Source organism: Pyrgilauda ruficollis, unplaced genomic scaffold (assembly GCF_017590135.1).
Source record: "Pyrgilauda ruficollis isolate IOZ18807 unplaced genomic scaffold, ASM1759013v1 scaffold4, whole genome shotgun sequence".
Lineage (NCBI taxonomy): Eukaryota > Metazoa > Chordata > Aves > Passeriformes > Passeridae > Pyrgilauda > Pyrgilauda ruficollis.
Window position 1 is genome coordinate 12558747 of NW_024525489.1, and position 26749 is coordinate 12585495.

General features: G+C 50.6%; 1 protein-coding gene across 9 annotated transcripts; it reads right to left on the reverse strand.

Moving 5' to 3' along the window:
* Positions 1–2759: 2759 nt before the first annotated feature.
* VEGFA (vascular endothelial growth factor A) lies at positions 2760–26074 on the reverse strand. 9 transcript variants are annotated; one of them, XM_041476846.1, is made up of 10 exons: positions 25939–26074; positions 25034–25739; positions 19219–19270; positions 13944–14140; positions 12189–12265; positions 11738–11770; positions 11428–11574; positions 8935–9006; positions 7663–7794; positions 2760–5425 (listed from the first exon to the last, which is right to left on the reverse strand). In XM_041476846.1, the coding sequence occupies exons 2-10, from the start codon at positions 25097–25099 to the stop codon at positions 5404–5406; spliced, it is 798 nt and encodes a 265-aa protein (XP_041332780.1). In that variant the 5' UTR covers positions 25100–25739; positions 25939–26074; the 3' UTR covers positions 2760–5403. The 9 variants fall into 9 exon arrangements, 6 of the variants coding, with proteins under 6 accessions (XP_041332780.1, XP_041332782.1, XP_041332781.1 ...); XM_041476848.1 differs by lacking the exon at positions 11428–11574; XM_041476847.1 differs by lacking the exon at positions 7663–7794.
* Between the last annotated feature and the right edge of the window lie 675 nt (positions 26075–26749).

Sequence of the window (26749 nt, forward strand, 5' to 3'; positions counted from 1 at the left end):
TGCAGGGGATATCACCTCCCTGCTCTCATCCACAACTCACCACCTCTTACGAGATACGGGGTACTTGGCTGGAGGTCCAGGCACAAGTGCCTGGTTGCTCTGGGATGGCCAGCAGCTCAGCCACCCCATCGTGCAGGGTGTCAGGTGCTGCGAGGCACAGCAAGGGCCAGCCGCTGCTTGTGAGGTGGCACAGTGCCACCAGGGCCACACTGGCCTGGCCCCAAATGGGGAGCTGGGAGCAAGCACGGTGCTTGCCCAGACCAGGACTGCAGACCTTGTGCTGGATGATCTGGATTAGCCTTGAATTTCAGCCATCCCAAGCACAAAGAGACTGCCTGCTCACTCACCACATGGACTACTATAAAAATACCCATCTCTCACTACCAAAGATCTCATGAGCAGAGAGTGGAGGACGTGTTCTGTGAAATGAATTTCCTTTGGGCTTCCAAAGTCCTTTGTGGGACTATGCTGAAGGACAGGAGATTTATAGGCATTTCTAACACAGACACTGTAGGTGGTGGTGGAGCCCAGGCAGAGCCTGGCTGACTTAGAGACTGGATGAGCAGCACAAGACATGAGCAACAAGGGGTTAAACCAGCTAGCAGGTGCCAAAAGGGAGAGACAGACAGGGCTTCCAACCAAAAGCACTCTTTATTCCATTGCCAGTGGGATTTTCTGTTGTGTCTGCCCAGGGCACCCTTTTCTGCCTTTCACGGTGCCTCCGCTCTCTGAATCACACAGAATAAATGCAGCAGGCACGAGGAAAGCATCAGCTGGCTGCCTGAAGATAGCATTTTAATTAGCCAGCAACCAAAACGTGGACGTGACCAGAAGCCTTTCAGGGAAAGTTCTCATGCACATGGTGAAAGGCTGTATGACGAGATCAGAGTGCCAGCCTGAAAACCTGGCCTCCCTCCACGTGTCCCTGCCTCACCTCAGGCCCTGGCACAGGCGAGCCAGGTGCGAACTCTGGGTAGGGTGAGGGTCAACTACTCTCCTACATCCCAGCCTCTCCAAAGGCAGGGTTCTCAATCATGTACAGCCTCTCCAACTACCCTGAGCTCACTTCCAACACCAAACTATGACCATGTTCCTCACAAGAGATGACCAGTTATACCCACCCTGGAGAACAAAGAAGAGTTGGACTGCTTCCAGAGCCCCAGGTAACCCTTGTCAGAGATGGCTTGGGCAGAGTCTTGCTGCAGATGTTTAAGGCAGCTACCTTGGCTCTTCTGCATCCACACAAATTCTATGAGCTGTCCCATCTGAAATATGCCATCCAGTCACTGTCTCATGAAGTAGGCGGCTACCAGGTCACCTTGCTCTGCAGATATCCTACTCCTTCTGAGTCCTTAGAGGTAGGAAAAGAGAGGGGCACCAGGAGTAGCCAGCCCAGCTTGCCATTGGTGGGATGGAATTTGATGTGTTTGGTTTGATGTGCTGATGAAAGTTTAATGTGTTGTGACTGACAGGAACACGCTGGCTCATCCATACAGGAGACCTGGGTCTCTTCATGCTGAGATTTCACATCCAGCTCAGCTCAGGGGAGAAGCACTTACCTGAGGGTTTCAATTTTTCCAGTTTGATGACTTGTAAACATTTCCCAGGTCACAAACAGGCAGACCAGGTCTCCTCAGGATGGGCTTGCTGTCTTCATCACCTTGCACAGCCACAAGTAAAAGAGCCCATAGATCCACACAGAACAAAAGCCAGTGGTGAATACACAAGGGAAGTAACTCCTTTGGGTTCCTCGTGCAGAAACATCCAGATGGCTCACGTTCTCACCTCACTGCTGCAGTCCACAAGACATTACTGAATACAGTGAACCAAAATGTCCTCAGGTGCTCATCCTCTTTCCTCCACAGGACCCTCTGCTGAGGCAGTGACTGCAGATCCGCCTGTTGAGCTACTTGAGTCCATCCTAAATAGAAGCCAGACTCTTTACCTTCACAAGAGCAGGAATGATACAGCCATGAACTCAGTGGTCTGTATTACCCTAAGCAAGTTGCCTCCCAGACATCCAGGAAACATCCTGCATGCTCCTTTCCAGTGTGGACAGATGACTGACACATGACACATCCATCTTCATGGATAATGAGGAAATTACACCACTGCCAAAGTTTTTCCTCCTAGACCCCAAAGCACATCACAAAAGATGCAATGGTATCAAGATCCCTCATGAAGTGATGAGCTCTGTCAGAGCTAAACAGTTTTTTGCTCGAAGTCATCCAGGATGGCAAGGTCCGGCTGAGCCGTCACTGACGGCGAGTTACATGCACACAAATCCAACTGCAAACACCAAGTCCATTACCAGAAAGTGCAGGCTCACAGCATTACTTTCACCTTGGACTGTAAATTCCACCAGGATTGCATCTACTCTTGCCTGTACAGTACCCAGCTCACGGGACTTGGCTCCTGACGGGAGAGGCAGGGTTGGGACCATCACCACACTGGTCGGCATCAGGCTGGGAAGGAACCCAGGAGTCCTGCCCCCTTGGTCCTGCCCATCACACCACCCTCTTCTCACCAAGCAGGGAACTCAGGCTGAGCTCCACACAAGAATTCTGGTGCCTACCTCCCATTAATTTGGATGGTTTTTAGGTACCTAGATGTTTTTGGAAGCTCTGGGCCCAAATCCAAGAGTCCAACTGGTAGGTTGCTGATGCCCTGTAGCCTCCAGAGGCAATACTGGAGAAATTATTACACAATGGAAGAAAACCAGGATGCAAGGCAGAAGGAGAAGGCAAAGGAAATCAAGGTCAGAATTAAATTCTTTAATACAAAAAAAAGTTTGTTTGTCGTCGTCGTCGTTGTTTTAAGATATATCTGTAATTTCTTTGTTTAAAAATAAATATGTACTAAGGAATATCTTGAAAAAATTCACTAGACACAATATGTAGTGTTAATATCTTTTTTCCCCGCAATTATTACAGATAAACAGTAGCACCAATAAATAAAATGATAACAAATATTAAAATTAAAAAGGAGAGAGATTCAAGATGTAGAATTTTCTATTTTTTCCTGTTTCTTCTTTTTACATATATAAAAAAATTGTAGTGTCTATTTAATCCGAATCACCCATATACATAAACATATATATATATATATACAAACACATAGCCAAATATATATATAGTATGTAGATGTATATCTAACCGTTGTCTCAATAGGAATGTGTAGGGGTAGGTGTTAGAGAAATTAATTAAATAACTGCCCATAACATGCTACTGACTCTGCCAACAATTGGGGAGAGATGGGATGGGACAACAGGAAGGTTAAATTTATACACAACCAGTACAAAAAAAAAAAAAAAAAAAAAAAAAAAAAAAAAAAAAAAAAAAAAAAGAAGGAGGTACGGCTTATAAATAGTTGAAATTAAATATTAACAAAGAATACTGAAAAATCCCTACTCTTTAATTAAATTATCTGTTTAATTTCTAATTTAAAAAGGGATATTAAATAAGTATATAAAACACTTTCTCTTCCCTCCCCCGATCGGAAGCCTCTGTCTTGCACACGATGCAGCATGAGTATTCTACATTGCAGATGCAAGCACCCACCCGTGTGTTTTCTCTCCTTCTGAAAGCCATCAGTCGGATGGGGAGATCCTAGTGGTTAGTAGTCGCTTGTTGTGAGTCTGTTTTTAGACTGTCTTGTCTTTTTGGAAGCTTTCCGTGTTGTACATTATCAGGCGTTGAAAATTCAATTGCAGATGATGTTTGGCAGCATTCTGACACAGACCGAGTACCTTTTTGATTATTATTATTATTAATAATAATTTTAATCACAGAACTAGATTATATATATCCACATAGATGTACAAACACACTTTCAGGGGTGTGTGTGTGTGCGCGCGTGTGTAAGGTGGGTTTCACATACACCACAGCCTACACTGCAGATACACACATAGCCAAGAACCTCACAACACAGCTAAGGACTCCAGCTGTCTTCACATTTGATTCCCCAGCCCAAGACATGGAAAAGGGGCCTGATATTTACAGTACATCATTAAAAAAAGAAATTTTGACGTTCTTAAGGGTCATTCACACTGGGCATACAAAATGAAGGCAGCAAAAGTTGCTTTCTTTTTTCCCTCCTTCAATCTTGGCATACATATATATTATTTTTTTATATATATATATGTATAAAAATAAATATATATATATAAAAAAGAGAGAAAAACACATACATACATACACACAAATGCATACATTCACATACATACACACACACCCCCACTACTGTGTATATACTTCTGATTAATATCCCTTTCCAGAAATGTTCCGTAAGCATCTTGGATGCTCTTGAGTGGCAGCTCTGTGCATGAAGAAAGCAGACAGTGCTGAACAACTGTGTGGCTATGCACCGGTCCCCATTCTTGCTTCAGCACACTGTAGACCTTGTGTCCTTCTGCAGCCACCAAGGGCCGGAAATCTAGACTCCTGTGATAATTCCTTGAACAGAAAGTCAGTGCGCATCAGCTGCCCACCATCCTTAAGAGAAGCCAGCATGTCTCTCTGGCAAAGGCTCTACAGCGAATAAAGTCAACGCAAAAATGTACACTGACATCCCATGTCCCAGCAAGGCAGGCAGGTTATGAGACGAGTAAGGGCGAAGGTTGGGGGAAGAGAGGGGAGGAGGAATCCTTGATCACGGAGATGGCCATTTTCTTGGCCTTTGACCCATCGCACCCTAGGATGCCGCTCTTTGGAACTCCCTGCCCATCCTCTCCATCACCTCTCCTCCCTGTCCCAGGCATGGAGAAGGTGGTTTGTGGTACAGCACACTCTACAGAGAAACAGCGGAGGCCGCACAAGTCAGTTAGAGTTAAGAAGTTTACACCCAGCGCTTCTACTCAAGTCCAGTCTTAGCTTGTTTCTTATGCCCCAAGTAGCCCGCTTGTGTCCACAGCAGTCGAGTATTATCCAGTGAAGACACCAATAACATTAGCAATGTTAAAAAAAATAATCAGTATATATATATATATATATATTATATATATATGTGTGTGTGTGTGTGTGGTTAAGATATACATATATGTATATATAGATGTGGTTAAAATATATATACATATATATATATGTATATGCATGTATACACACATATATATGTATGCATGGGAAAACCCATCAAATACACCCCTATAAGTCTTCCTGGCTCTGTTATTTAGCAGCATAAAAAGAAAAATAAAATAAAACAGTTCAAAACCCAAAGGTGAATTCTGTGCGGCGGGTGCCTTGGGGAATGTTCCTTCCGGAGTCCATCGTCCGTACTGAAAGTGCTGTGCTCTACCGATCCTTCATTTTTAGGGTTCATTTGGATTAGTGTTTTGTTTTGTTTTATTCTGTCCAGGCGAGAAATCAGGCTCCAGAAACAGGGCTGTTTCCCCTTCTTTTCCGCTGCTCACCGTCTTGGTTTTTCACATCTGTCAAAGAGAAGGAAGGAAAAAAATAGAACAGGGGTTAATGTTTGTGATGGGGGTGCAGCTAGGGCAGGGAAGGGAAGGAAGGGTGGTGGCTAATGTGTTTAAGAGCACATGGTGTTAAGACATGGCATGACGTCACTGGTGGGGTGAGTGCTGGGCAGATGGGGCAAATCAGCTGAGAATCTCAATCCCACAAACGAGTCAATGAATTCTATTCCCCCAGGCTCACCTAGACAGAGCAGGGGGGATACTCAAACAAAATTTTGGAGCAGAATCAGTGGCTTCCTCACAGATAAGCTGAGTGTCTTGTTTGCATCTCTGCACACCATACACACAAATACACACAAACACAGAAAAACAAGGCTAAGCAATGCATGCAGAGACACACCCTCGGCTCTCCACCTAGCCTCTTGTTTGGGTTGAAAGCAGTGCAGACAACAAGGCCACATGCAGGCAAGAAGGTGAAAAGTAAGAGCTTTTCATTCCACTAGCTGCTGTGAGTGGGGGTTAGCACCAGAGAACAGCAGTGGCCTGAAGAAGCAGCAGGAGAAATGAGAATTTACCCTCCCCTCTAGGTCCCAATACTAATTCTACAAGAAAGAGCAAGAGGAACTTCAGCTTAACCAGCTTTTTATCTGGAAACTGATAAGCTAACCACTCCTATGCCTCCTTTCCATTTTTCTGGCCAACACATTGTCTCTGAAACCTCCCTTAGTGCCTATTATCCCATCACAGAGAGGGACTAGTAAGAGAAACTTGAAAACCCCTTCTGCCACCATGACTTCTTTGGGCTATTTTTTTTTGTTTGTTTCTCATTGTATTTATTACTATTTCTGACCCTTCAAACTCACTGGGGTAATTATCAGTTACTCTGGACTTTGAGAAAAGGCGCAGGGGGGAAAAGGCCAACATTAAGTCTGGTCTCAGAATTCAGAGGTTTTACTTGCTAGGAGAAGTTTAAGTCTGGAAGTCACTCTATTCTGGCCCCTCCATCAATTACTTTCTTACTGAAATTACAGCACCCCAGAAAAATTCTCTGTACACAGAGCAGTTTCCACCATGCTGGCAGTGCCAACGCCTCTCTGGCTTGGACAAAAAGAATTTTCACACCCAAAGAAAGTGCTTGTTACTTGTAACAGCCTTAACCACCTAGCCAATGGATGTCTCCTCTTTTCAAGATAAAGCCACAGAGGACCCTGTTGTATTCTCCCCTTGAGCCGCTGCCGCTGCACTACTGCAGAAACAGGAACAATCTCCTAGATCTCTGTTAAAGGGATCCGAGTTCAGAGTCACAGCCAAGTGCTCATCAGCAACCCCATTTCTCTTGTCTCTCTCTACACAGGTAGGATGATCCCACACCAGAGGTGCACACGTAGCTTGTGCGAGTCAAGACACCCCACTGAGTTCACCGAAGTGCTCAGGTGAGAACCGAGAATCAGTTTCTTTACCTGTCTGTGCCACAGATGGTGTGTGACAGCACTCAGATGACACATGCACAACATAGATCTCTGAACTAACACTAACCCCACAGTGCCTTTATGTCTCCCACCTCACATCTGAAACAGGCACCTCTGCCTTCACCCAGGGTCAGACTTAATCCTGCTGTATTCCATTCACAGTCCTGAGTGCAGCCTCAAACCACAACTGTGGACAGGACATGGACAGGGAACTGTGAGCACAGTACAAAAACACAGGGTGCTCTCCCTGGCCTTTAGAAGAACAAAGAGGCAAAGGAGAATGTAGACTCAGCCTTGAGGGAGGCTCGTAATGGCTTTCCTCATTCTGCACACAGCAGAGCATCTACAAGCCACAGAAAAAGGGCTTGGAAGACAGGGGTGGTTGAATCCTAGTCAGTTAAAGATTTCTCTTTGCCCAACAGTATGCTCAGAGTTGCGTACAGGTAAGGTACAGAGTGATACAGACCCTCCCCTGCCAACCTCAGCAACATGAACTCCATTATCCTGTTCTATGGAAAAGAATACCGGAGATACAAAGGGCCTGTCTCTGGGAGCCATCCCCATCCAAGTCCTGAGAGCACACCTGAAACAAAGAGCTGCCCTCTGACACAGGGAAACTGTCCTCACCCCAGTCAGCCCCTCTGCTCTCTGGCCCACGTAGGACAGAGAAAAGAAGTAATGAAATAGCACTGGTGCCAGAAGTCAGCAGGAAGCAAGCTCCCCCCCTCTTTCTCTTTCTCTCTCTTTCTCTTTGTGTGTTTCATCCTTCAGGACACAAACCTGCAAGTGCGCTCGTTTAACTCAAGCTGCCTCGACTTGCAACGTGAGTCTGTGAATTTGCAGGAACATTTACAGGTCTGGGGATCTTGTACAAACAAGTGCTTTCTCCTCTCTGAGCAAGGCTCACAGTGACTGCAAAAAGGCAAAAGGAAAGATGTCTAAGCTACAGCGCTTCAGCAGAAAGAAAATACACATGCAACACCCTGAACATCAAAGCAATCCCCTTGCCCCCTCCCGCAGCCCCCATGCTGCCAACTGGAGTGCCGTGGGCTGATGGATTTTCCAGCAGCACCTCAACAGCCCCAGGACAGCAACCCCTTGCATTAGCGTAGAGAAAGAAAACAGGCCTTCTGCACAGTATTCACAAATGCTGCATTGGATCCATTGGCTCAGGCCAGAGGGAGAAAGAAGGGGAAAGCAAGGATGGGAAGGTGAGAGGTCCCAGCCAGCTATTGGCACATCAGTGAAAGGAATTCTCTGAAGTGGACTATTCGAGTAGAAAGAGGCCAGCAGCTAAACGAGTTAAATACACAGGGTTTCTCCTCCCCTGGAAAGCAGCTGGGCTCCAGCATCACATGCTGACCCCTGCAGCCAGCACTGCCCTCCTTTCTGTAAGCCCCATCCCAACCTCACCACCTAGGAGTCTCCTATGGAGGGGCCATGAATTTACAATGCAGAATTTTGTGAACCACCATGAGAGGGGCACAGCGAAAGAGACAGAGAGAGACAAGCCACCAAATCCAGCAGAAAGAGAGGGAAAAAAAAAACAAAACAGAGAGGCCCCTCTGGCTCCCCAGCACCCCCTCTCTGGCTTCCCACTGTCCCACCTCTCCTCTCCACCTGTGACTCCACCAGACACGCACACACATGTGCACACACGCGCACACACACACACACACACATGCATGGCAGATGCCAGCCTGCCTGTCACCAGTCATCATAGCAGTGAGGACACGAGACAAGTGGTGGAAAGCAGATGACAGAGTTGCAACCGGAAGGCGTGAAGAGGTGCAGGGTACTCATCCACCCACCACACTCTTGTGCCTTGGGACAATGGTCACCACTGATGATTAGAGAGCCAAGCAAGCTAAAGCCACCTTCCCTGAGATAGCCTTAGTGCCAGAGCAGTGCCACCACCAGCAGTGCCCCTGCAGGATTTGCAGCCCACCAGTGACTGGGAGGGGAGGGTGAGATTTGAGCGAGCAGCAAGCAGGCAGATTGCTTTGGGGAGAGGGAGGGAAGAGACTCTACAAGCAGAGGACACAAACGTACAAGCTGAGTGGTTTGTACCGGCCTTTCTTGCGCTTTCTCTTTTGACCCTTCCCCCTTCCTCGCTTTGATTTTCTGGAAGAAAAACAAAAAAAAAAAAAAAAAGAGAAAGAGAGAGAGGGGGAAAGAAAGGGAGAGATAGAGAGAAAACGGAAGAAAACGCAAGGAAGAAGAGAAAAAAAAATACAGCCATGTGCCTTGCTGGGAGGGGAGAAGCACATTAGGCAGGACTGGAGGGTAAATCCCAGGGCTGAAGCACAGATCTCCACCTCGCACGCACATTCACCGGCTCCGGCGCTCCTGTCAGCTCCGCAACCAGCCTGCCCACAGCCAAGCCAACACCAGGGAGCTCAGCAGAGACCACCTCCTGCAAGGCTGCTGCGAGCAGAGGCGGATCTGCCTCAGAGAGGCACCTGCTCCCTCGAGAGAGGGGCAGTGGGAAAGGGGCAGGGGGTGAGAGGGAGAAGGAACAGAAGGCTTTGTGAAAGCATCACGCCACCGCGGTGAGTGCAGACAACCATTTCAGGCGACAAGCACAGGTGCACAACAACTGACCAAAGGCAACCTGAGTGAAAGAGCTCTCTTCAGGGAAGAGGAAACCACTCTGGCCTGATGCACTGCCCAGCACTGGGCCTAGGAGGGGGCAGCTGAGCTCCAATAGCTCTGCTGCAGGGTGGGGGGCAATCTTGCCTTGGGATGGGAGCACTCCACAGACAAAGGAAGAGATCTGATCTCGGGGAGAGCTATCCAACCTGAAGGCTATGCTCATCCACCTCACCTCCTGCCTGTGGTTCAGAGGACTACAGGAGATCTTACTTGGATGTCTGTAACATCTCCTCTGGCAGCCTCTATTCTGAGTACTGAAGAGTAAAGAAGGGGAAAAGGATGGCCTGACCTAGTTATTTCACCCAGGAGATAATCAGCAAGCAGCTTTCAGTTCTTCCCTCCTTTCCCTCCTATCACCGTCCACATGGACCTGCCAGACAGACTAGCAGATGGAGCCAAGGTACTGACTCCATTCTGAAAAATTCACCAGTTGCCTCTGATTCTTGGGCAGGAACTGAGCAGGCAGAGGCTAGGATATGCAGGCCTGGACGTTAACCATGAATCCCTATGGGCCTTTGAGAGCACAGGGAGCGAGGGAGGCTGGAGCCTGTACTGCTCCTTGAGCCACATCAGCACAGGAGCAAGGGAGAGACATGCAAAGAGAAGGCCCTAGGCAAAGCACCAGGGCTTAACAGGCAAATGAGTCCCAGCTCTGAGGCAGTTCAGCAAAGGCTCCCTCGTTCCCTGGTGCAGCCCACCTCGGGAGAGAGCTGTCAAGGGGAATTGGAGGGACAGAAGAGAAAGCACCATAGGTGTCTCCTAGGCCCTGTTCAAGTCGTCTCACTGGAAGGAGTGTCAGAGCATCAGCTCAATCCCAGTTCTGCCCTACATGTCAGGCAGGAGTCACAGGGAGACGGTGAGGGGAAGCAAATCAACCTGAAGGGAGGAGAGGGGTACCAATATAACAAGATTTTCAATCCGGCACAAATCAAAGCACAGCAGTCTCTCCCATCCCTTCCCTTCCTTCCCTGGGGAGTGCAGAACCAGCAAAGAGCAGGCAAGGTGCTGTTAGAAGAGGAAAAGTGAATGCAACACAGTCTGAGCTGGCTGCTACAGCCACATCCCATCCTCACCAGAGCTCACACAGACCAAACTCTCACACACCTTCAAACTACAGAGCCACACAGAACGACCGTCCCCGACACGGCCCTGTGCAGAGAGGATTATTGGCTGCATGCAGTCTGGTGCAGCCAGGAGCAGATTTCCAGGGGGAGGAGGAGAGGCTGGAAGGCAGCTAGAAACATACAACCACCAGGAGAGGGGTGAAAGAAGCTCTCTCCCTCTCCTCTTTGCTTCTTTGGTCTCAGATTCAGCCTCATCTCCAAATATTCACTTCTTCCTCTCCAATTCTGCACCTCTAAATGGCAGAGTTGCTTTCCCAGCCATGCGCAGTCCAGCCAATCCTCTCGCTCAGAGAGTTCGTTCTTTCTTTTCAACGTTGTTTTGTATTTTATGCTCATCCCTGCAACTACTGCAGGATTAGAGCTTATTTTTCTACTTTCCACAACCTTTTTACTTTGGGGAGGAAGTAAAGGGAAGGTTGTGACTTAATCTCCTTCAGGCCACTAAAGCAAATCCATCAGATTCAAAAAACCCATCATGAAAGCCTTCACCAACACCCAGCTAGGACATCCACCTCCCTTTACACCCTCCCAGGTCCCCACCCAAACAAAACCAGTGTCATATCCTGCATGGCAGCAGTCCTGCCTCCACCAGGCCTCTACTTTCACCTCTCCCTGTAGCCAGCAGAGTTCCTACCAAAGCTGCTGTGAAAGAAGCCAGCAAGTACTCACTCAAGCAGCAAGAAAAAAATTAATAATAAAGAAAGGCAGCAATTTGCAGTAACCAGAAACACCCCAGGAAGAGGGAAGGGGAGAATGGGGGCTGCACCTTGAATCCATTCCAGCAGGACAGACACGATGGGACTTCCCTGACTCGGGAAAAAGCATTAGAAATGACTGCCATGGCCATGGGTCATGCAAGGTCCATGTCTGGGGTATGAAGGAAGGATCATCAGATCTGGGTTTCTGTGACCACCTGGAATGGATTCAGAGCATCGCCCCATGCAGTACCATATGCCATTTCCAAAAACACCTTCTTAAAGTGAGCATATCCAACCAAAGAAAAGGGCAAGGGGCAGTGGGGAGAGGAAATGCCAACCAACCACCAAAAGAGAAAGGAGGAAAGGCTTATCACTTACTTTTCTTGTTTGTTTTTGACATCTTTCTTTGGTCTGTGGGGAAAGACAGAACAAAGGCCTGATTAGAAGGGAGCTTATCACATATACTTCTGGTATTATCCCCAGTTCCCACTAAGTCCAGGGAAAGACATGTACAGGCAGCATTGCAGGATGCCCATGGCACTGGTTAAGTGGTCCGTCTCAAAGTGGTTTTGCTCTCCTGTTGACCCTTGCTGGCAGCTAGTGCCAAAAGATCCCAGGATGCAGGCTAGCACTGTCCACTCTGTGATAGCTAGAGATGGAAGAGCCCTGACAGCAGAGGGCTTCTTCTCCCAGGCTCAGCCATCCCACTGCAAACCAACCGAGAAGGCTGCAGAAGCATCTGAACAAGAGTCCCAACCCAATGGCAGAAAAAAGGAAAGGCTCAGAGTAAGTTTATTGCAAGAGGAACCAGTGCTGCTCCAATTCTCACCTGCAGTCACATTTACTGTGCTGTAAGAAGCTCATGTGTGATATGTGCTGACTCTGATGGGGTTTAATTCTCATGATCTGGAATGAAAGAAACAGAGAGGGTCACTGCCTGTTCACTCTTCATGTTCACAGCCCCAGATCAGGCTGCTGTGCAGCAAAGCACTCACACCCCAGGTGCTCCTGGGAAGAGCAGGGCAGAGTTCGAGCTAGCTCTGAGGCCCTGTTCTCCCAGCCAGGGAAGGCCTTTGATCACAAGCGAGCAGCAACACCAGACTTGTGCCAAAGCTCTGTTTGCTCATGCATGCCCAGTGCCAGCACTGGTGGACTGCCTTGGAGACAGGCATGGGAGGGGGTGTACCCCCATAGCAAGGTCCTCAATGAGCCCTCCCTGGCTGATGCTGGACAGACAGTAGCTGAACATCCAGCCTGCTCGCGCAGAAGCCATGCTTCAGTCTCACACAAAGGTCCCAAATGAAAATTCCAAATCCAACTCCTTTTCCTTAAGCCACCATTCCTTCCCAGCTGACGTCACAGTTTATTTGACACACAAAATAAATCTGGATATCTCTGTTTAGAAGAGTCCTGCAAAGCCAGACATCACCCAGACCCCAGCCCCAGGTACCTCCAGGGAAGTTATTTAGAAGCTATGGAATACTGTCACATTCTCTTAACCCAGAACACGGCTGGAAAATTAGCTCTAGAGAGCTGCTTTATTGCCTCTGACCCTTTACAGGCATGCAGGCATAGCAGTCAAGAACTGTAATTCAGCAAGGAGTGGTAGATAGAAAACCATCCCTAGCTACACCAACCTAGTGTGGCTGAAACCTGCAAGTGGAAAAGGAGTATGGGGAATCATGAAAGGGCACAGGCAGGTTCTCCAACAGAGTTCAAACACACCCCAAATTTCAAGTAAAAGGACCTGCTGGTTAATCACTTAGCACTGCACATCTCTCATTGATATTGATAAAAACTGACAGCCATTCAAGAGGCTAAGGGACAAAAGCAGGGGAGGGAGCTATGGGTTAAAGGTAATGGGCACCAGCACAATTTTGGACAAGAGCTGGGATCCAGTCTGACAAACAAGGGCAGTAACTAAGCTCTCTAAAGCCATTTGCATCCTTCCCCACAGGTCCAGCCTTTGCTATCATGGCCACCTTCAGCAGCCTCCAAACAAAGGAGGAAGAGCCCAGAGGCAGAAAGGTTTTTCCAACTGACATAGAACAGTTTGTTTCATAGATCCCCTTTAACCCCTGTTGTGGCAGGATACCTAAAGACCCAAATTTCCTGCTCTGTTGGTACAGGTTGACCTCACATGCCCTTCAGGAGAGAGTACTGACAGGTTCTCCCCTTTTGCCCTAATCAGCCGCCTTCAGAACAACAGCTGTGTGTAGAGTTAAGGTGGTGCAAGGGCCCAAGGAGTATCTTCTTTGAGAACTCAGAGATAACACCATCAGAAATGCTCCTTTGCATTCTCTAAGCACAAAGTGCTCCTTTGCTCTCTCTCCTTTGCATGCTCCTACCTACTGTATTTGGGCAGGAGCCAAAACACAGACTCTCCTCTTAGCCTTAAATAGACATAGGCAACTCATCTTTTAACCCTGCATGGTGTAACACAGAGCACCAGGGTCAGAAGAAGGGTTCCCTGGAGAAGGTTGCACTTCCTCTGAATTAGCTGGGAGGTGGGACTTGGGGTGGCTGTGATGGCTGCCTTGCTTCCTTCCAACCAAGCATGGCAGATTGCAAGCTGGACCCTCACCTCCATTGTGACGTTGTACACATCCACAGGGACACATTCTAGGCCCTCATCGCCGCAGCAACCCGCACATCTCATCAGAGGCACACAGGATGGCTTGAATATGTACTCCACCTCATCAGGGTACTCCTGGAAAATGTCCACCAGGGTCTCAATAGTCCTGCAGAAGCTGCGCTCGTAGACTTCCAGGAATTTGATAACTAAAAGAGGAATGGAGGGAATAAGTTAATGCAAACTTAGCTCAAGAATGTCTAGCACTTCACCCCTTAAAGTGAGCCAGACAGTTGCAACACAACTACCCTATGCTCTTCACTAACAGCCTTGCAGGCCTAAATCCATTGTCTGTGCTCTACATACACACACATCAAGTGGGAAGGGAAAAAGACAATCTCCTCCTACAGCTGCTTCAGGGCAAAGGCAAGATGGACAAGAGAGCTCACTGCCTTCCTGGTACCATGATGTATGCCACAGGTGACCCTTTCCCAAACCTCTTCTCTGCTATTCCCCATACTCCTGGTATGCTGCCACTAAGAATATCAGCTCAGCCAAAAAAAAACCCTGAAGCTGCAGCAGATAATCTGCACTCTGGACTAAGGCCCTTCACTGGTTTGCCCTTTGCTTCCTTTCAAAACAGTCTGTGGATGCCCCAGTGGTTTTAAAGCCAGAAGCATCCTTTGTATGGACCTCAGCACACAGACACTTCTGAGAGCAAGCAGAAGCTCTGAACCATGGAGCTATGCATCTTCACCCTTCCTGTCATCTACCTCTTTTGGCCATGCAGAACATCCACCTCAGCAGGTCACCACGGCACCATGGCAGCATCCACTACAAGTCACAGCCTCCGTGTCTCCACACTGACCACTTTCCCAGACTGAGGAACCAAGCCACCCACTGAAAGATTCACAGTAGGCTCACAGCACCCCCAGGATTAACCAGACTATATATTTGGCTACTGAACCACAATGAGACAGTGTGGGAGGGGGAACAGGGTGGACCTGCCATTATCCCATGCCTTCCCTACGAATGGAGCAAACACTAACTGCTTGAGATCTGCAGTGATTTCACAAGTATTTCTCAATGTTTCCCAGTCTCTTGCCAAAGCTTCATTTTGCTGCTTGGTCAAGGGTTGGAGAGATTTAAAGAGATGAGAGATAGTATAGATAAGCACACACACACAAACCCCAGGTGCTAGTACAGTACTGCAAACAATGAGTACCTGGAGCCCTCCAGGCCTCCTAGTTCTAGCACCACACTGGCAACAGAGGATGTCTCACATGGAGCAGAGGGTAAGAGTATGCACAAGGAGATAGTACCTGCCCTATGCTGTTATGCACTATAATGATCCACCTGTACAGTATGCAGAGTCCTCCAGCACCAAGGTTGATAACTCAGAGTGATAAGAGCAAACTGCTTGCATCATGGAAAATAATGGTCTCCAGTAAGCGCTTCTAAAGTGCCCTGAACTTGTGACAAACTGGCATAAAGGTTACTTTGCCACAAAAATGCAAAAGCTGCAGGGCTTGGAGCTCACAGCCCGCAGTTAATTGTTGAAAGTTAATTCTAGGTCATGTGGGACTGACAGTGCCATAGTGCCGAAGTGCTGAGAGCGGGTACAAGAGGGGAGGAGCTTCCCTCCAAGGAGTTTGAAGTGTCAGAGAGCGTGAGCAGCTATTAAAAGAGAAAGTGGCTTGTGAAAGGGAAATGTAGCCTCGCAGGCAGGGACTGCTTGTTGATATTCCTTGTCTAGAAGACAATGGTTCTGTTCCTTGTTCCTTCCCTTCCTCTTCCCTCCTCCCCTAACTGCCGTATGTCTCCTGCATGTTCTCCTATCTTGTCTGTGACTACCTCCTTCTCCTCCTTCTTCCTGTTCCCCTTTGGAGTGACCTTAGTCACCGCCTATGTTCCAACAAGTTGAACAATTTAATACGTGGGAAATTCTGCGGGCACAAAGACAGTCGCTGAACTGCACTGTTGATTATTCACACTGTGCCAGACACAGGATCTGAGAACTCTGGCAGTAAAGACATAGTTCAGGATAAAAATGCTTACAGACCTACGTCAAGGGGAGGGACGGAAAGTAAGAGGGAGGGAAAGCAGCAGTTACCTGTGCAGATCAAATGCTGCTCACCACACCAGTCTGGGGCATAAAGGAGGCACAAAACAAGAGCAGAAAAGTGAAGTGAAACTGACTGGCGACTGTCATGCTTTCCTAAATATTTGCACTACCCAGGCATTTGGATTACACCAGAGAAACCAGACTACAGATTGGCCCCAGAACAGCACGTTGAACTTCCTTTGCAGGGCCTTTACTTTCACAGCTGCACCCTGACAACTACACTTGAGATCTGAGAGATTTGACAGGACTAAATCGTTCACATGAAGAATTTGGGAGTTTCTACCTTTAACACGTGATGGTTTTCCAAAGTCTGAATCAGCCTCTGAAAAGGAACCAGGGCATCTTTCCCTAGCTGCCAGTCAGAAAATCCTGCCACAAAAGGCATATTGCCTTATTTTGCTGGACACAGAGCATTCACATGGAGACTGCACAATACTCTGTAGTTCATTTGCACAGTTACCACCCAAACCAAACCGGAGCACATGACTGAGGTACAGTCAACCTCGCAGCAAAGCCCTGCCCCTTCTACCATACCTACACTTACTCCTATGAACTGGGAGTTATATTCCACACTTTGCTGGGCTGACTCTGCATGTTCTTCATTTCTATTGGTCATGTCACACATGGAAGAAGGTCTCTTTCATGGGGAAGCATAGGAAGGTCACAGAAAGACTAACACCACTAGGTCTGCTCCCTTCCTGCAATCTGGGCTTCAGCCCACGTTAGAAATTAATCCCACAATTAACTCACACTCCTACCCTGCAAGACACCTCCAGATTTGAGTCAGAGGTTCTTCGTTGTGAATGGAGGGGGAAAGAAGATTAAAACGCAGACAGGACCCACATTAACTCTTCAAGGCAGACTTTAAGTTCACATTTGGAGCAGTTGAGTGAGAACATGCTGGACTAGAAAAGGAGAAAGTCTCTGATCATTCTGTCGCCCTCCCCATCAACGGCTTAGCAGCAATACAGACACACAGTTATTTTGAAAATAAAAGTGCAGCCACAAGTACTGGTGGTTTCCCTTATTTATACCAGAAAATCTTTTCCCGTGAAACAAAGACTGTTTGTCTGATTCCTTTACAACTTCCTGTGCCACAAAACATGTGGAAGCCTCTCTTGAGCTCAAAAGGGTAGGGGCTGAAGCTAAAATAACAGTCTCCAACCAGAGTAAGTCCATCCCAAATAAAAAACCTGTCACAGTTTGACAGCTCAGAGGAAGCATAAAATGGCCAAAGATACAAACCCACCTTTCAGCCCAAGCCCCTAAGAGCTTCAGAGGAAGAAACTACAGGACCGTCCTTGGGTAACAGAGGCCAGTCATCACCTCCTCTTCATAGAGGAGAAACTGAAGTATAGAGAGAGGACCTCTAAGTTCAAACCACAGGACAGAAGTAGAGCCAGGAGTCCTGACTTTTATTTCACAAATATATCTACATTGCAGAACCTGAAATAGCACCAGGACAATAATGCTGAAGTCTCACCACTTATATTGCCAGACCAGCTTGTCCTGCAATCCCATCAACCTTCTTGTGACAGAAGTTAATTCTGTTTGATTCTTTCCCTCTCCAGGAGGGATTTGTTGGGCACAACAAATGGCACAGATGAGGACACTAGCTCTTTTCTACCAACAGTAGAGAACTGGTTACCAAAATAAGCCTCACAGCAGGCTCCATTTTGATCCCTCTGGAGTCACTGAACCTTCTTCTGTTGACTTCAGCAGGAGCAAGGGTCAAGCGCAACAGGCGGCAGCCCACCAGCAAATCAGAAATTTTGCCAGCACAAAATGGACACCTATCCCAAGCACAGCCTGCCACAAACCTCTGGCAACACACATGGAGTCTGTCACACCAATAAAGTTACAGAAATTGAAACTGACTGCTACAAAAAAAAAGCCAATCTGGGCTCACAGTGCTGGAGCCCTCTGCTGACCTCTGGCTGGAATAACGCTGAAGGTCACAGCCCCTGGGGACCCTGCAAGACATCTGCCAGACCCTGCCATGCAACAAGTGATCTGCTCTGCTATGCAGGTAAAGGGAAAACATGGTCAGAATGGTCTTAAAGCAGGTGATGATCACCTCAGCCTGAAAGTTGCAAAGTCCACAGCCCCATTTATCCCACTGCTGAACTGAGGACGGCGGACAGAAGCCAACCTCCCGACACGCACAGGGCTACACTAGACAGGAAGCTCACAGGAGACATCTCTGACTAACCCAAGGGCTGACTGCCCTTCTGGTCTACATTTACTTGCATGAACCAACGGGGCAGGGAACACTGTCACATCCCGACCTTTGGGCAACCGGAAAGACACAAGATCACAGCAGCTGCAGAGACATCACCTTGTTTCCCCACCAGGCAATGGTCCTGTCCATACTGGACAACCAGGAACCAATTAGTAGAACCCACAGAACCTATCAGAGCCCCAGAGTGCCATTCCCCAAATCTGCAAAGTCTGCTAGCCCAAATCAGATTAAAAAGGTGTATTTTTCAAGCCTGGCTCTTTACAGTGCTTAGTAATTTCCTGACTGCGGGGGTACCTGAGACTGCTGGGAGGTATGAGCCCAGAAAATCATCCTGGACTGCCCCTTTCTCCTCTTCCTCAGAGACCTGCCGTCTGGGGGCTGCTCTGGCCTTTGTTCAGGGATCAGCCCTGGCCACCCAGCCGGGTATCACCAGCACCTCCGGGAAAGAGGCGGGCAGCAAAATTTGACAAATCTCTTCCTACAGCACTGTGGCGAATCCACAGCAAACTGCTCGCCGCTACTCAGTTCTTTGTGCGCGCCCGTGTGTGTGTAGATATATATATACATATATATATATATATAAATGAGCGTGCGTATGTGCACCAGCGCACGCACGCAGTTTCACTCCGAGCTGTGGTAAGCCAGGGGCGGGCTGGGCCAGCCCTGCTGCCCGCCCTGGCACCGCGGCCGCCCCGGAGCCCGGCCCCACGGCCACCCCCGGCCCGGCCCGGCCCGGGCCCGNGGCGTGGGGCGGGGGCGCTGCAGCCGCCGCGAAGGGGTTGATGGCGGCGGCGCCTCCCGCCGGCAGCCCCCGGTCCCGCTCCCCGGGAGGTGGCGGTGTTGGCCGCCGGCGGCTCCGGGGGCTCCTTCCCCCCAGCCCCCGGCCGTCCCCGCCCGCCGGGAAGCCGCCCAGCGCTTACCTTCATTGGGTTTCCGCTCCCCATCCCCCAGGGCAGGCGCAGCCTTCGACAACTGCAAAGACAACAGAAAATCAGTCACAACGCGGAACCGTGACGCGGTCCCGCGGCGCGGGGGGTCCCAGGCAGGGTACCCGGTGGTCCCGGTCCCGTGGCCCCGCCGGGCAGGGGGCGGAGGGAGCCCCGGCGGGAGGGGGCGCCCCCGAGGCCCAGCCGCTCCCCGGCGGGCACAGAGGGACCTTTTGTTCCCCCGGCCCCGGGGGAGCCGAGAGGGACACGGGCGGGACGGCCCCGGGCTGGGCGACGGGGCTGGCGAGGCGGTGTGCCGGGCCCCAGAGACGCCCCAAAGGGAGAAGCGCGTCCCCGGGGAGCTGCTGCCAGTGACCGCGGGCGAACACCGGGAGCAAATGCGAGCCCGGCGGAGGGAAGTAACGGGGAGACCTGCTGCTGCCGACACGACCTATGGACCTGGGCACCGCTTCTCCCCGTAGAGGTGAATCTGGCCCGGGAGGGCAGAGAGGGGAGAAGGGCAGCCAGGCACGGAAGGGCATCGCTCCCCTCTCAATGTCACAGATGTCTGTCACCCAGCAGTGGTGGCCACGGAGGTGTCGGCATCTGGCCGGGTGTCAGGGCGATTAACTATGACAGCACCACTTTGCCGACGGACGCCGCCAAACCGCCCGGGTTTTCTTCCTCTCTGATGGAAGGAAGGGCGCACCCTCACCTAGTGGTCCCAGTCCCCAGCCCTGCGTGGATCCCATTCCTGCGCTCCTCAGCTTTCCCTGGGCCGAAAACGAAAAGGCTGCAAGCTCTGCAGTCACTCCTGCTGCCTTTTGGGACTAGGGACATTTCCAAAGCACTGATGCAGGCAGGAGTGGTGACAGGTAACCCACCCCCAAAATGGTATGGAGAAATATTACACCACTTTACTAAGGAAGTCTTTTTAATTCCAGGTGAAACAAGAACGCCACTCTTCCTGCTCCTCATGAGGGCTTTAGCTCTGACGTAACTTTCCAGCCAAGTCAGGCTTCCCCCTGCTGTTCTGTTCTGAACCAAAATGGAAAAAGCCAAGCTTTCTTCACTTCTCCAAGGTATGTTGCCACCTGTGTGATGCCATCCACCCCAGAACCTGCTGCTTCTCAGCAGAAGCCCATAAGAAGCATGGGGATCCATACAAAATACTGCTTTGTCAGCTATATGCTGTGCTTAGGCTTAGAAAAAGGCCCTCTGATGATGTAGCTGAAGACAGAACTGAATTAAGGCCAAGTCCACCCCAAGCTCACAACAAGAATCTGCCACCTATGGTCTTCTAAGCAGTCCTGTGCAGCGCCACCATCCAAGCAGTCGAAAATGTCAGCTTTTAAAAGGAGGGGGCAAGAGAGCCAGCTAGAAGCCCCTCTCCCAGACATTCCTTTGTGTCTGTGCATAGTTCCCTTTGTCTAAGGTCCCCCTGACTGAACTTGTTCCTCATTTCAATCAAAGTCTTTCTGTACCTGGGCACAACTTAGCAGCCCAGACCTGAGTTGCCCCATGTGTGGATCTATTTCTCCTCTGGGGAGGAGGGGGGCTGTGTGCCCAGTCTCAGTGCTGTGACAACACTTTAAAAAGCAGGTTCCTAGAAACAGTTTCATTCCTGAAGTGTGAAGGTCACTGCAACAGCACAAACAAAATGGAGGCAGCGGAGGCTGCAGCGGCCTTCCAAAGCCACTCAGTGCCTGACAATCTATGGGTAAAAAGAAAACCGCATCAAGGGCAGAAAAGCCTCAATCTGCTATGGCACAGGAAGAGGATCACGAGCCAAGTCAGTTTATTCAAGTCACAACGGCTCCAAGACTTTTCACAGAGGGATTTCTGGTTCACACACAAAATGACCACGACAGACTGAGACACCTTGAGGGTCATTTTTGCCCATTCTCTGTGCAAAACTACCCAGCCAGCTGCCAAGCCCACTGCCTCCTCACATGCAAGTACACAGGCTGCACAAGTGATGAGAAGCAGAAGCAAGCCACGCACACACTTCCACTACTCACCTGTGCCTAGCCAGCACCTCACCCTGCCCCTGATGTAGTGGAGCAGGAGCCAGAACACTCTCGCAGTGCTCACCTGGACCTGGGATGTGATCTGACCCCAAAGATGGGAAACGAGATCAATGCAAAGTGGGCAAAGAGCTTCTGAGCTTTCCCAGGGGAGCTCTCAGCAGAAACTACAAAGGCTTCCCAGAACTATCAGTAACAGGCTCTCTGATCACTATTCCAAGAAACTTTTCTGCCCTTTCAGCAGTGCCTTTCACCTGTGCCTAGTGCCCTCAAAGCACGTCCACTAGAACAGCAGGTGAAGCAGGGCCTTGTGCCTCACTTCAAAACAGTCTGCTGTGTATCAGACATGGGGAACCAAAAACATTCCTCAGGACAAGCAGGCCAACTGTGCCCTTCGGTAGGAGCCTGAAGGTCATGCTCTCCTCTGCTGGCTTTTGGCATTACCCAATAGTTCTGTAACACAATTTCCTTCCAATAGCTTTTCAACATTTCACAGTAGTGTGGAAGAAACCCCCGGCCTGGCCTTGAGAGTAGGATAAATGAGCCCAGGAATGGGGCTGACAGAGGAAGCTCCTTTCTGTGCTCTTTGCAGGTTGTAGCAAATGCACATCCCTCCCTCTATGGGGTAAAACCTTCTCTAATAAATAAACCCACTTCACACCATACACGTCTGTACCTTCCCTGCCTCCCTTCTCCCCCAGTCCCTGACCAAAGCAAGCTTTGCTCTGAAGGGAGAGAAAAGGTTAATCAAGTCATTCCTGTCTAACCATCACCCCCCTCACCACCACCACCAGCACTCTTTTTCTCCCTTCCCCTCCCCCTAATCTGTGCAGGCTCATTAAAAGAGCTTTGTAACTGTTTAGGACTGGAACAAACAATCCATCCACTTTAAGAGGGACTCTGGGACAGGAGTTAAGGCACTTTTCATCTTAGGCACTAGAAATTCTCAGCGTTTTCTGCTTAGGAGAGGGGGGGAATGGGACTCACTGCACTCCTTCTCCATTGTACAAGCAGACAGAGGTCAGTAATCCTGCAAGCTGCCCAGCACAGCCAAGGGACCTCTGACAGAACAGACAGGAGAATGGATTTGGGGTTGCTCAGGAATCAGTGAGCCCCTCAGACGTCCCTCTCCCTTGCTCTCAAAGAAGTGCTCCTCTTTTCAGCCCCCTGTCCTCAGAGCACAGGAACGGCTCTGGGGAAGGTGACCTGCTGCGTCCCAGCTGCCTAAGGGCTGTGGAAGCAGGTTCTGGTGGCTCCCCATCGTGGTGTGGTGCAGAGGCACAGCAAAGGCAGGCAGCCTGGTGGGTGTGCGATCATTAACAGTCTAGTCACAGGCTTGTTCTCCCTCCCTCAGTGTCTGATCACTGCCTCTTCCCTATGGCAATACAGCTGGTATATCCAGGTCTCTCTGCTGTTCTGGGCAGGAGGGGAAGAGCTCCCAGACCAACATCAGGAGTGACCTGTCACCAGGCTGGCAGCAAGACCCACAGATGAAGGAAGATGGGGAATAACCACCTGTCCCCCATTCTCTAGGAAAGGGAAGACTGGGAGGGACAACAATGCAACCTCTCCAATCCCATGCTGTGTGAAGACTGTGCACACCGTTCAGCACAATCAATCAGCTGGAAGGGTGGCACTGCAAAAGTGACTTTCCTTCGCTAGCCTGCATGGAAAGGTATCACCACCAGTGGAGGCAGACACTTGTGGCATCAGTGCTGCCCAGACACGACCATGAAACAATTTCCCACCATCTAAGTCTTGCTGCAGGAACAAACATAACAACTACCTCAGTAAGGAGTCATCCCCCTGAACCCTCACCAGAGGAGCGCTGTGATTCCTGCATCCCTTCTCCTTCACTTCCAGGAAAGCTGCCTGACACATGCTGGACCCTGCTTCCCCAACTCAGACTCTGTCAGGGCTTTTATTTAATGCTCTCTAATGTGCCTGGCTAGCTAGATAGATCAGCCTGACAGCCAGATAAATATTATCATCAAAGCACAAACCCTAGTCCTGTGCGAAGAGTCATGCCTTCTGCCATGCTCAGAGTCATCACCAAGCTGCCTACGTGAGATCTGCTGGTATTTCTAACGTTCCTATCACTGTGGTGCCCGGACAACCAACGGACAAATAAGGACAGAACCGAAGGGCAGATCTCACCGTCGATCTGCCTGAGCACTTACACAGCCCACATCACCCAGGTACCTGAACCTCTAGCTATCTCTCGTGTCTGTCCCTGCAACATATCCCCCCAAACTCCTGTAATTCTTCCCTACCATTTCTTCCATCGTTATATTGTTTTCTCATCTGCACCATCCTCCAGCCTAGGAGGAAAGGCAGCATGAGGCTTTTATGAGGACAGATCTCGGCTCTACCTGATCCGACGTTTCATCTTCTGGGGAAGAGGAAGGGGAGGGGAAAAGGAACAAGGGGAGGGTTAAATGGTGTTATCACTGGACACCAATACAGACTTGTCTATACTATAGGTGGAGAACAGATGCTACTGTACAATTTTACTGAGGAGCTGGGAGGCAAAGAAACTCCTATTCTGGGTGATGGTGGAAAAACTCCTGGAGAGCAGAAACAATTGTCCCACCAGCCAAATCTGGCAGGAAGGCAGCAGGGAGCTGCTCTGTGCCACACTCAAGTGAGAGTGCGCCTCAGTTCCCATCGAGCACAGCCGAGCACAGCCTAATGTGCGGCTGTCACTGGATAAAGTAGAGATATAACAGGCTAGAAACAAAGCGTGCAGTGCTTGCATGACTTCAGTTACAGCTGAAATGGCTCCTAATTGGGGAGTTGCCTTCCAGCATTGGTGCTGAACAAACAATGTGAATAACTGATTAGTTCACAAGCGACGTTTATTTTCACGATTGTGGGAGATGATCTGGCCCGCGCTCTCTCCAAGTGCCGAGCAGAAATGGCAGGAGAGAACTAACCTGTTAAAACCTTTAAAACGTGCCTGCCTGCCTCGCGAACAGCCACCTTCACGTGGGCACTCTGTCTAAACCCCTTAATATCTCTTGGCAACACAGCCCTCTGGACTCTTTAGAAAACAGATTTATAAGACAGGTTTACAAAGAAAACTGCCCTTCTTTTTTTCTTTAAAAAAAAAAAGGAAAGGAGGAAGAGTTGGTTTCTAATTCCTCAAGAATGACAATAAGGTAAAAGTGATTGAAGAGGAAGAGAAAAATCTTTGGTTTTGTAATCTCTGTGCAGGAGATCTATATTTTGATTTTTTTTTTCTTTTTTCTAATCTGGAAGAAATTCTGGATCCATTTTGTCCTCTTTGATCTCTTATTTGTTTTTCCAGCTAAGCATTTTGAACTCCACACGGCGGCACGAACCCGAGCTGGGACCCAAGGCAAATATCGCCGAAGCAGCCTTTTGCAATGTCAGGAGACCCGAGGCTGATGCAAGAAGGCAGCGCGCTGCCTCCCTGCCCCGCGCCCCGGCCCCGGCGGGACCCCACGGCCGCGCCGCGCCGGGAGCCCCGCGCCGGGGCGCGCTCATGTGCGCGGGCACTCCGCACGGCGCTGCCGCTGCCCGGGGGCCCCGCGGAGCTCCGGGCAGCGCTGTCCCCCCGCAGCAGCACCGCACACGTGTCTGTGCTGCGGGCACCCACCCGCACCCGGCGCCAGCGGCGCGGCCGCACCGCACCGAGCAGGTGGGAGGCAAAGGAGGGCAGCGAGAAAACAAAAAAAGGGGAAAAAAGTATTGTCGGCCGTCTGCCTTCCCTCCTCCTGCGCTACGCGGGGCACAAAAGCCCCCGTCCCGCCGCTTACCTCCGCGCTCTGCAGATAGAGCAGCGCCGCCAGCCCCCAGCGGATCCAAGTGAGCAGAAAGTTCATGGTTGCCGGCGCACGCCGCGAAGCGGGGCCCGCCGTGCTCCGCCTCGCCGCCGCCGCCCCGCTGCCGCCGCCGCCCCGCCGCGCTCTCGCCCGCGCCTCCTCCGTGCCCGCCGCCGCCTCCTGGGGTGCCGCCGGCCGGGCGCTGCGAAGGGTTGCGGGGTAAGGGGGGTTCCTCTTCGGGGTCTCCGGTTTCACCCCTCCATAAGCCCGGCTCTCCGCCGGCCCCCGCTGCTGCTTTCCGTGGGCGCTCCGCCGGGCCGAGCGCAGGCTCCGCGGCCGCCCTGCCGCCGCCCGGCCCCCGCCGCCGGGCAGTCCGAGCTCCACAGCGGCGCCCGTCCGCGGCGCTCTCCCCGCGTCGGGGCAGGCAGGCACCCGCGCCGCGCTCGCTCGGATTCGCGCACTCACGGCAAAGTTTGCGCGGAAACTTTCAATGCATCTCTTTTCCTGCGCTCCCTCTTCGCGGCGGCTGCCTCCGGCGGCTCCCCGAGCCGGGGGTCGCCTCCCCGGGAGAAAGGGGCTGATTCCGCCGCCGCTCGGCCCGACCCCTCTCCGCAAATCGGGGTGGTGGTGGCGGAAAGGACGAACAGAGCGTTTTCCTTCTGTCCTCTCGGTTACTGTCTCTCCCTCTCTCTGTTCACCGCTTTAAAAAAAAAAATCAGAATAGTAATATATGAAAAAAAAAAAAAAGAAAAAAAAATCCAAGCTGGATAGAGAGGGAGGGAACTGGGGCGTGGGAAGGCTCTGTAGAAAAGGGAGGAAAAAAAAAATCCCAGCGGATCAAAGTATAGGTGGGGAAAAAATAAATTAAACGAGAGGATAAAGCAAGGCGGCAAGCTAACAGCAGGTCCCGGTGCCCGGGGAAGGCTGCTCCCGTGGCGCGCTGTCCCCCGCCGGCGCGGCGTGCGCTCCTCGCCCCCGGCGCGGCGGCAGCCCCGCTCCGCGCACTCCAGCGGCGGCTCCGCGCAGCGCCCGCCCCACCGCCCGCCGCTCGTCAGCACTCTGCAACTGATCACAGCGGCCACGGGGAGAGACGCTCCGGCAAGTCCCACCTCCTCGGCGATGGCCCGGCCTCCTCCCCGCCCTCCAAGCCGTAGCCCCGCGGTTCCGTACGCCACAGCCGTAGCCCCGCGGCTCGCACATTACGAACCCGGCTCCCTGCCCTGCTTTTTCGCCGCGCTTTCTGCCGTGCCGATGGATACATGTTCGGGTCAAAATTCACTTTGCCCGTGGGAATTGTTCCAAAGTCCAGCAGAGCCATTTGGGGAGAGGGGCGGCGGGGGACAAACTGTAATCACACCCATCATCTGACCACCCCCCAGGACGTGGCTTTTCAGATACAGGGATTTCTTTAGCACCTATGTGTTAAAGGGCTGAAGGAGCGTTATCCTCAGGTGGGTTTTATTTCTCTTAACCCAGTGGTATTCTCCCGTGGCTCCGGGGCCTGCCTATGCTGGCTGAGTGTTGCAGAAGGGTATCATACTGAAGGGGTGAAGGTTTTGCCAGACAAACCCCACCCTGCTTTCTGAGAAGGTATTGGAAGGGCAAGGAGGCAGCCTTGTCTCGCTGAGTTTGGTGCTGGCATTCCCCAGCTGAGCTACTTGGTTCCTGTCACACAGAATATATTTCTTCATAGGGCATACATAGTAACAA

Coding starts and splice junctions, on each gene's coding strand:
- VEGFA (XM_041476846.1), bottom strand. CDS start 25,099: ATGAACTTTCTGCTCACTTGGATCCGCTGGGGGCTGGCGGCGCTGCTC. Junction 14,141..19,218: donor GGAGCGGAAACCCAATGAAG/GTAAGCGCTGGG, acceptor TTCCTCTTTTAG/TTATCAAATTCCTGGAAGTC. Junction 11,771..12,188: donor CACAGTAAATGTGACTGCAG/GTGAGAATTGGA, acceptor CTTTCCCCACAG/ACCAAAGAAAGATGTCAAAA.